This window comes from Callithrix jacchus, chromosome 22, assembly GCF_049354715.1.
Source record: "Callithrix jacchus isolate 240 chromosome 22, calJac240_pri, whole genome shotgun sequence".
In the NCBI taxonomy this organism is placed as follows: Eukaryota; Metazoa; Chordata; class Mammalia; order Primates; family Cebidae; genus Callithrix; species Callithrix jacchus.
This window is the reverse complement of record NC_133523.1, coordinates 51,140,183-51,150,622: the sequence shown is the minus strand read 5'-3', so window position 1 is coordinate 51,150,622 and position 10,440 is coordinate 51,140,183. Positions and strand designations below refer to the sequence as shown.

Here is a 10,440-nt window from a genome sequence, read left to right as displayed (position 1 = left end):
GCATCAGGCTGATGAGGGTGGCAAGCAGGCAGAGAGGGGGTGGAGCCATACACAAGACCATGCAGAGCAAACAAACATGTAGAGGAGAAGGGCTGGGGGCAAAGTCCTAAGGAGAGGAGCAGCCACTGTCAGCAGTGCCAGGGCCACCACCCCTGGGGAGGAGCCATTGTGCTACTCTGAGAAGCCAGGGGCAAGCCTGAACATTCAACAGCTGCTGCTCCTAGAGAGGAGCTGGTACCATGGGTGTCAGGCGACGACTGGCCTTGCTGCTGCTGCTGCTGCTCCTGCTCTGGGGCCTGGGGCAGCCAGTGTGGCCAGTGGCTATGGCCCTGGCCCTGCGCTGGCTCCTGGGGGATCCCATGTGCTGTGCGCTACTTGGCCTGGCCATGCTAGCACGGCCCTGGCTCAGCCCCTGGGTGTCCCATGGGCTGAGCCTGGCAGCTGCGGCCCTGGCGCTAACCCTGCTGCCGGCACGGCTGCCCTCGGGACTGCGCTGGCTGCCGGCTGATGTGGTCTTCTTGGCCAAGATCCTCCGCCTGGGCCTGAATGTCAGGGCATGCTTAGGCCGACAGCCGCCTTACACCTTTGTAGATGCCTTTGAGCGACGAGCACAAGCGCAGCCTGGCAAGGCAATCTTGGTGTGGACTGGGCCTGGGGCCGGCACAGTCACTCTTGGCGAGCTGGAAGCCCGGGCCTGCCGGGCGGCATGGGCCCTGAAGGCTGAGCTGGGTGGCCCTGTGAGCCTGCGTGCCAGGGAGCCTGCTGCCCTCCTGGTGCTGGGTTCCCAGGCCGTTCCAGCCCTGTGTGTGTGGCTTGGGCTTGCTAAGCTGGGCTGCCCAACGGCCTGGATAAACCCACATGGCCGGGGGACACCCCTGGTGCATTCTGTGTTGAGCTCTGGGGCCAGGGTGCTGGTGGTTGACCCAGGTGAGGGCCTTGGAGCCAGTGGAGAATGGAAGGGGACAAGGGCTGGGATCATAGGACAGGGTTCCTGGTGGCACTGGCAGAGGCACATGCTCCCCACCCACCCATTTTCACAGGCAGTTAGAATCAAGACTTATGAGCAGAAAGTAGTTCACAGGTCACCAGAGGTTAATTTTCCCACAATGCTATTTCAATCCTTTTTGACCGAAAATAATTAATGATGGGATTCTTTACCAAACAATATGGACGTTTTTGTCTGCGAGCTGCTCCTCTGCCTATGTCTGTGGGTGTCAGATCCTGCCTCGTGAACTCTAAGGTAAGCCTTGCCTCTCTTTCTCCTCTGACCCATCCCTGCAGACCTCTGGGAGAGTCTGGAGGAGATCCTTCCCAAGCTGCAGGCTGAGAACATCCGCTGCTTCTACCTCAGCCATACCTCCCCTACACCAGGGGTGGGGACTCTGGGAGCTGCCCTGGATGCGGCGCCCTCCCACCCAGTGCCTGCTGACCTGCGTGCTGGGATCACACGGCGAAGCCCTGCCCTCTTCATCTACACCTCAGGGACCACTGGTGAGGGTGCCCATCAGCCCTAGCACCAGCCTCTGAACTCTCAGGCTGACCTGAACCCACACGTGACCTGTGCCTCTGTGTTGACCTCTGAAACCACTTTACCCTCTGTTTTTTTTTTTGAGATAGAGTCTCTCTGTTGGCCAGGCTGGAGGGCAGTGGTGTGATCTCAGCTCACTGCAAGCTCCACCTCCCGGGTTCAAGCAATTCTCCTGCCTCAGCCTCCTGAGTAGCTGGGACTACAGGCATGTGTCACCATGCCTGGGTAATTTTTGTATTTTTAGAAGAGATAGGGGTTTGCCAAGTTGGCCAGGCTGGTCTCAAACTCCTGACCTCAGGTGATCTGCCCGCCTCAACCTCCCAAAATGCTGGGAATTCAGGAATGAGCCACTGTGCCCAACCTTGATTTTGACATTTGGCCTGAACTCTGACCCCCAATGTAATTTGAGCGGTCAATGCCAGAATTCTTCCTGTGTCCGGTAAACAGCCACTGAAACCCTTGGTCTTGACACACTGCTCTCAGTTCAGATTCAGCCTGTGAACCCAACTGCAAATACTTACACTTGACTGCTCTCCGTGAGCCTCAAAGCCCAGTGCAGGCCTGGCTGCTGGAGATCCGTCCCTCTGGTCAGGCCCCTCTCTGTGCTGTAATTTCACCGCAACTACCCTTGTCGTGCCTTCGCCCCAAGGCCTCCCGAAGCCAGCCATCCTCACGCATGAGCGGGTACTGCAGATGAGCAAGATGCTGTCCTTGTGTGGGGCCACAGCTGATGATGTGGTTTACACGGTCCTGCCTCTGTACCACGTGATAGGACTTGTCCTTGGGTTCCTCGGCTGCTTGGATCTTGGTAAGCCCACCTCTGAGGATCCCTCCAGTCTACAGGACCACTGGAGTAAGTGTCAGGGTAGAGCTGTCAACGTAAAAAGACCCTGTAGGTTACCCAGCAGCCTGCGATCTCACTTTTGAGAAGGGACATCCATCCATGAGTACCCGGGCCGCATGGACAGAAACTTGGACACCCACACAGTCCCTAATGGCTGTGGTTTGGTCAGGAGGTGACAAGACTGGATGTGAGTGATGGTCACAGGCATCCAAGGAAGGTGGGGTGCTCAGGAGATGATGGGGATGCTGGGCCAGATTTGTGACATGGCCCAGGAGGAGATGGAGTAGGAATGCTCCCAAGCACTTTATAGGGCTTTCTGGACACTTGATTCAGAATTTAGATGGGGACCTCTCCATAGCTTACACTTTTTCTTTTCTTTTCGAGATGGAATCTCACTCTGTCACCCAGGCTGGAGCACAGTGGCATGATCTCAGCTCACTGCAACCTTCACCTCCCAGGTTCAAGCGATTCTCCTGCCTCAGCCACCTGAGTAGCTGGGATTACAGGCATGCACTACCATACCCGGCTAATTTTTGAATTTTTGGTAGTAACGGGGTTTCACCATGTTGGTCAGGCTGCTCTCGAACTCCTGACCACACGATTCACCCACCTCAGCCTCCTAAAGTGCTGGGATTACAGGCATGAGCCATCGAGCCCAACATTTTTTTTTTTTTAGATAGAGTCTCACTCCTGTTGCCCAGGCTGGAGTGCCATGCCGTGATCTCGGCTCACCACAACCTCCGCCTCCTGGGTTCAAATGATTCTCCTGCCTCAGCCTCCTGATTAGCTGGGATTATAGGCATGTGCCACCACACCTGGCTAATTTTTCTTTTTTTTTTTTCCAAGACAGAGGCTGGCTTTGTTGCCCAGGCTAGAGTGCAGTGGCATGATCTTGGCTCACTACAATGTCCACCTCCCAGTTCAGGCAATTTCCTGCCTCAGCCTCCCAGGTAGCTGGGATTACAGGTGCCTGCCACCACACCCAGCTCATTTTTATATTTGTATATTTTTTTAGTAGAGACGAGGTTTCACTGTGTTGGCCAGGCTGGTCCTGAACTCCTGATATTGTGATCCACCCACCTCAGCCTCCCAAAGTGCTGAGATTACAAGCATGAGCCACCAAGCCAAGCCTACTTTTCTATTTTTAGTAGAGATGGGGTTTCTCCATGTTGGTCAGGCTGGTCTTGAATTCCCGATCTCCAGTGATTCACCCGCCTCAGCTTCCCAAACTGCTGAGATTCCAAGCATGAGCCACCATGCAGGGCCAAAAAAAAATTTTTTTTTTTAATTTAAATTTTTATTTATTTATTTATTTATTTTGAGACGGAGTTTCGCTGTTGTTACCCTGACTGGAGTGCAATGGCACGATCTTGGCTCACCGAAACCTCCGCCTTCTGGGTTCAAGCAATTCTCCTGCCTCAGCCTCCTGAGTAGCTGGGACTACAGGCACGCACCACCATGCCCAGCTAATTTTTGTATTTTTAGTAGAGACAGGGTTTCACCATGTTGACCAGGATGGTCTCGATCTCTTGACTCGTGATCCACCCGCCTCAGCCTCCCAAAGTGCTGGGATTATAAGCGTGAGCCACCGCGCCCAGCCTATTTATTTTTTTAATTAAAAAAAATTTTTTTTCCTCAAGGGCATTGCATCCAAAAAAAATTTTTTTAATTATGAAAAGTTTAGGCCAGATGTGGTGGTTCATACCTATAATCCCAGCACTTTGGGAGGATGAGGCAGGTGGATCACTTGAGGTCAGGAGTTCAAGACTAGCATGGCCAACATGGCAAAATCCCATCTCTGCTAAAACTACAAAAACTTGCTGGGCGTGGTGGCACGATCTTGGCTCTCTGCAACCTCCAGTTCAAGCAATTGTTCTGCCTCAGCCTCCCGAGTAGCTGGGGCTACAGGTGTGCACGACCATGCTTGGCTATTTTTTGTATTTTTAATTAGAGACAGGTTTTCACCATGTTGGCCATGATGGTCTCAATCTCCTGACCTTGTGATCGCCTGCCTCGGCCTCCCAAAGTGCTGGGATTACAGCCGTGAGCCACCGTGCTGGCCTCAACTTTTTTTTTTTTTTTTGAGTCAGGGTCTCACTCTGTCACCCAGGCTGGAGTGCATTGGTGCAATTTTGGCTCACTACAGCCTCCATCTCCTGAGTTCAAGCGATTCTCCCACCTCAGTCTCCTGAGAAGCTGAAACTACAGGTGTGTGCCACCACTCCTAATTTTTGCATTTTTTGGTAGAGATGGGGTTTTCCCATGTTGGCTAGGCAGGTCTCAAACTCCTGACCTTTCAGGTGATCCACCTGCTTTGGCCTCCCAAACTGCTGGGAGTATAGGTGTTAGCTACTGCGCCCGGCCCCCTAAATCTTATTAATCCACGTGTCCATATATCAATACATCCATACATACATCCACCAAGCCACCCATCCATCTACTCACCTACTTCCTTACCCATTCATCCTTACACATACCCATCTGCCTATGCATGTCACCACCCACCCATCCATCCACTCATTCACTAATCTAACTGTCTACCCAATCATCTTTCCATCCATCCACCACATCCACCCACCTGCCCACCCATCTGCTTAGCTGGGCATTCATTTATCACAATCAAGAATGATTTGAGCTTCAAGTCAGTGACAAGTAAAAATAAAAATAAGGCCGGGTGCGGTGGCTCAAGCCTGTAATCCCAGCACTTTGGGAGGCCGAGGCAGGTGGATCACAAGGTCAAGAGATCGAGACCATCCAGGTCAACATGGTGAAACCCCGTCTCTACTAAAGATACAAAAAATTAGCTGGGCATGGTGGCGCGTGCCTGTAATCCCAGCTACTCAGGAGGCTGAGGCAGGAGAATTGCCTGAACCCAGGGGGCGGAGGTTGCAGTGAGCTGAGATCGCGCCATTGCACTCCAGCCTGGGTAACGAGTGAAACTCCATCTCAAAAACAAATAAATAAATAAAAATGAAAAAATATTTATGGCCTTTATTTAGCAATGCTCATTTTATACTGGGCATGGGGCTTTCCAGGCATTCTGGAGACAGGATTTGAACCTAGGCCTGCCTATGCTCTACTAATAAGGGCATTCTGTGTGGGCCAAGGACCCAGAGATGAACTCAGTATTGCCCTGTGTTTCAGGGTGTGGGAGTGGGTGAACCCAGGTGCTAAAAGCAGCTTCTTACAACAACTTAGAAGCATGACCTGAAACCCCCTACCTTCTCCTCCCTCAGGAGCCACCTGTGTTCTGGCCCCCAAGTTCTCTGCTTCCTGCTTCTGGGATGATTGCCGGCAGCATGGCGTGACAGTGATCCAGTATGTGGGAGAGCTCCTGCGGTATTTGTGTAACACTCCCCAGGTGAGGCGCTAAGATTAGGGCTCCCTGATGAACACCCAAGTATGAAATCCCAAATGATATACCGGGAAGGTCTCAGGTAAAGATTTAGGCACTGAACTCAAGCAAGTCCCTCAGATAATACACCCCATGCAAGAACCCCCGACAATGAGTTCCACACAAGGGTTCCAACAGTGATTTCTCTGATAGGTGTGCTACCTTGAGCCTCAGTGTCCTCATTTGGAAAACAGGGATAATAATAGCCACTAACCCTATCATGAGAATTTCCATTATAAACTAATTAAAATTAAATTTCCATTAAATTAAACTTCTAGGTAACTACTCCCAGGTAAGACCTCAGATGAGGCCTCCAGTCACCCCTGGTAACTTCCCCCAGGCAAAGCTCTCAGGTCAGCCCTGCAGGTAACCTTCTATTTAAAAGACTCCAATAACTACTCTCATGTAAGAAACCTAGGTAGCTCCCTTAGGTAGAAGTCCCCCATCACCTTCCGGGTAACTCCCAAGGTAAGGACCCAGGACAACACCGCCTCTAGGTAAAGGTCCCAAGGCATGCCCCAAGAGCACCTCCTCCTCACCTTTCTGGGGACATTCCTGTAGCGACAAGAAGACCGGACACACACAGTCCGCCTGGCGATGGGCAATGGACTCCGGGCTGATGTGTGGAAGAACTTCCAGCAGCGCTTTGGTCCTATTCGGATCTGGGAAATGTACGGCTCCACAGAAGGCAACATGGGCTTAGTCAACTATGTGGGGCGCTGCGGGGCCCTGGGCAAGATGAGCTGCCTCCTTCGAGTATGTGCGGGTGACCGGTGTTAAGTTGCCCTGACTGAGGCTGAGCCCACAGGACCTCTATCAATACCTCCACCCTCCACCCAGATGCTGTCCCCCTTTGAGCTGGTGCAGTTCGACATGGTGGCGGAGGAGCCTGTGAGGGACAGTCATGGCTTCTGCATCCCTGTAGGGCTAGGTATGGGGTTTGAGGAGCCCTTCCTGGGTGGCAGGGGTAGTGACCCTCAGTCTTCTCCTTGGCTAGAACAGTCCGCCCAAAACCTTGACATTGGTGCTCACGAGATGCAGGCTTCATCTGGACCCTCAGCCAGTGGCCTGTCTTATCACCTGGGGCCTCTGCCTCAGCTTCTTGGCTCTGCCCCGCTGCCCTGCCTTGATCTCTCGCTCTGATCTGCTGGGTCTCTGGGTGTCCACCTGATTTGTTCTCTTCAGCTTTCTGTGGAAGGCAGCTTTCCAGGCACTGGTCCCTTGTCCTGTACCTTCTGTTAGCGTCTTCTCCCAGGCCTTGCAAGGTCCAGTCTCATCTCACTGCCACCTGTCTCTGGCCGTCTTCCATCCCTTGTTATCCTTTTCCTGTTTCTCATGGGATCCCCGATACCGCCTTCTCTTCTGTCTTTTTCTGTGTTCCTCGTCGCAGTCTCTGAGTCTCTCTCTAATCTTTGGATATTCCTGTCTCCGGCTTTGGATCTGTCCCTGGCAGGGTGCTGGGTGACGAAGAGTCCACCGTTGTTGAAAACGTCTAACAAGGGGCTTGGCTGGTGGGCTCCAGGGGTTCTGGTTCCTGCTCCTACCCCCAGGGGAGTCGGGGCTTCTGCTGACCAAGGTTGCAAGCCACCATCCCTTCGTGGGCTACCGCGGCCCCCGAGAGCTGTCGGAACGGAAGCTGGTGCGCAACGTGCGGCAGTCGGGCGACGTTTACTACAACACCGGGGACGTGCTGGCCATGGACCACGAAGGCTTCCTCTACTTCCGCGACCGCCTCGGGGACACCTTCCGGTCCGAAGCGGGGTTTCTCGGGGCGGGACCACGGAAGCTTTCACGTCCTAGAGGGAGCAAGGCTGAAGAGGCGGGACTTTCCTATCGCAAGAGGGAGGAGCTTGGGGTCACGACTTCCCACGCGAAAGCGAGGCTTCTCGATTTTGGAGGCGGCGGCCCTGACCAGGCCTCCAGATCCCCCAAGGGGGCGGGGCGGGGCGGGGGGAGAGGCGGGGCCTCTCCTTGCTGGGGGCGTGACCACAGGCGCTGGCTCCAACCCCGCAGATGGAAGGGCGAGAACGTGTCCACGCGCGAGGTGGAGGGCGTGTTGTCGCAGGTGGACTTCCTGCAACAGGTTAACGTGTATGGCGTGTGTGTGCCAGGTGCAGATGGTTCTCATTTTAAACTTCAAACAGCTTTGTGGGTGGAGGGTGGTTAGTCCGACTTTGCAGGTGGGAAGTGCTGGTACTTGCCTGACCTCACAGCCAGTGAGCAGAGCTGGGCGGGGCTGGAGAGTCAGCTATGGGCCCTCGAGATGGGTTAGCCGAGAATGACCAGACTGCTCCCTAGGGTGTGAGGGTAAGGTGGGCATGGCTGCCGTGCAGCTAGCCCCCGGCCATACTTTCGACGGGCAGAAGTTGTACCGGCACGTTCGCGCTTGGCTCCCTGCCTACGCTACCCCCCATTTCATCCGCATCCAGGTGAGCCCAGGGTGGCATGGTAGGTGGGTGGAAGATCATCGCGGAGGGATGGGTGTCACAGTGAGAGGACTATGATCACTGCCTTCCAGGACGCTGTGGAGGTCACGAGCACGTTCAAACTGGTGAAGACCCGATTAGTGCGTGAGGGCTTTAACGTAGGGGTCGTGATTGACCCTCTGTTTATACTGGACAACCGGGCCCAGACCTTCCGGCCCCTGACGGCAGAAATGTACCAGGCTGTGTGTGAGGGAACCTGGAGGATCTGACCACCTGGCCAACCCACAAGGGCAAAGATCAAAGCCGGCCACCACCACCCCAACACACTCGGTGTCACTTTCATCCTGGGCCTGCGGCAATCCCAGCCTGGCCATATCCTCAACCTCAGTGGACTGGAAATGGCAGTGGCAGAATAAACTCAAATGTGTTCACAGAAGTCTGTATGTCTGCATGGATGAAGGATCAATGGAGGAGTGCAGGGGCTAGTGCCCTGAAGACCTTACTTGAGGGTCTTCCCTGTCTCCCAGCCAGGAACCTCAGCCTTTGCTGTGGAATGACCCTGTCTGTGTAAGGCCAAGGGTATGGGAGGAGCTGGCCAGCCTCACAGCCGCTCTAATGTAGAGAGATGAAAATCCTGATTCCCTCTGTGGGTCTTCTGTGGCCACTGAAGTAGTGGCTGGGCCTGGGTCACAGTGGGCCAGTGGATGTAGATAATTCCCCTGTACAGGCCGGGCGTGGTGGCTCACGCCTGTAATCTCAGCACTTTGGGAGGCCGAGGTAGGCGGATCACCTGAGGTCAGGAGTTTAAGACCAGCCTGGCCAACATGGTGAAACCCTGTCTTTAAAAAAACAAAACAAAACAAAATTCCCTTGTATAGTGCTATGGATACACAATCTGACAAAGCCTGGAGGGTGCTAGACTGTGGCTAGAAGGCCAAGCAGGAAGTAACTGACGGAGTGGTGTCCCTGGCAGTGTGAACAGCACATACAAAGGCCCTGAGGCAAGTTTAGCAGGTGGGGCACAGCAGGAGCAGAGGTCTCTGGAAAATGGGAGTCTGCACAGTCTCAGGAGTTGGCTGTGCTACTCGAAGCATAGTGGAGATGTAGGTAGGGGTGTATGGGTGCTGAGCCTCTGGCTCAAAGGCCATAAGTGCTTCTTGGAGCTTAGTAGGAACTATAGGTCAGGCTGCAGACACAGGAACAATTGTGCTGGTGCCAGGCCAGTGCTCCAGGGGTTAACTTTGGGAGCACAGCTGGGGCGATGATGGTGACAAAAGGAACCACACAACAGTAACAGGCCATTGGTGGGCAGTGCTGCAGGCTGTGACCTGCCCGTCCCTTGTGTGCACAGCACACACACCCAATGGCAATGGTTTAAGCATACCTGAGAATGGCCCTGTGTAGCAGATGCACCTGAGTGCGGTTCATATTTCCTGGCTAAGGAATCTGGGAACGTCCAACTCAGAGATTCATTCCTTACTTCTGAGAAACACTTGAGCCTTTGGCCTTGTCCCATGGAACGCTGGTGGTGCAGGGGATCCTGGCCTTTCGCTTTCAGTTAAATGAAGGTTGCCTGAGGGGAGAGTGTTAAATGAAAATGCTACATAAACTGCATGTTTTTTTTTTTTTTTTTTTTTTGAGATGAAGTCTTGCTCTGTTGCCAGGCTGGAGTGCAGTCTTAGCTCACTGCAACCTCTGCCTCCTGGGTTCAAGTGATTCCCCTGCCTCAGCCTCCTGGTGGGACTACAGGTTCACACCACCCCACCTGGTCAATTTTTTGTATTTTAGTAGAGATAGAGTTTCACCATGTTGGCCAGGATGGTCTCCATCTCTTGACCTCGTAATCTGCCCACGTTGGCCTCCCAAAGTGCTGGGATTACAGGTGTAAGCCACCGCGGGCTTTTTGCAAGCAGTTTTCCTGCTCAGCCCACTGTACCTGGACTCTCCCCTGTATCTAAGTCCCCAGGAAAACCCTATTACCTTGTTTGCTGGCTCTTGGTCCCTTCTTCTGTCTCTTGAACCTGGTGCCATCCCCACTGGAGTCAATAGGGGCTTGGCACAATATTGTGCTCTCCTGTGCCTCGGCCTCCTCATCATGCTATGGACCACCGTGAGGACGGAACTAGCCTTCGAAGGGAGCAACGCAGGCAGCACCCCATGTGGGCTGTGGGGCAGCTGGGCTTCACAGAGTTCCTGGTGGCATTTGGGGCTCTTCCTGTCAGTCCTACAGCCTGGAGCTGAGACAGTA

The 10,440-nt window shown here is 53.8% G+C and overlaps 1 protein-coding gene across 1 annotated transcript; it reads left to right on the top strand.

The window, feature by feature from the left end:
• Positions 1-202: 202 nt before the first annotated feature.
• On the top strand, positions 203-8,628 carry SLC27A5 (solute carrier family 27 member 5). The gene is made up of 9 exons (XM_035285029.3): positions 203-927; positions 1,282-1,491; positions 2,178-2,336; positions 5,609-5,733; positions 6,328-6,522; positions 6,607-6,697; positions 7,317-7,877; positions 8,065-8,195; positions 8,285-8,628. Exons 1-9 carry the CDS (start codon positions 240-242, stop codon positions 8,459-8,461), a joined length of 2,337 nt encoding a protein of 778 aa, XP_035140920.1. The 5' UTR covers positions 203-239; the 3' UTR covers positions 8,462-8,628.
• Positions 8,629-10,440: the final 1,812 nt, after the last annotated feature.

Coding starts and splice junctions, on each gene's coding strand:
- SLC27A5 (XM_035285029.3), top strand. CDS start 240: ATGGGTGTCAGGCGACGACTGGCCTTGCTGCTGCTGCTGCTGCTCCTG. Junction 5,734..6,327: donor ATTTGTGTAACACTCCCCAG/GTGAGGCGCTAA, acceptor ACATTCCTGTAG/CGACAAGAAGACCGGACACA. Junction 8,196..8,284: donor CCCATTTCATCCGCATCCAG/GTGAGCCCAGGG, acceptor ACTGCCTTCCAG/GACGCTGTGGAGGTCACGAG.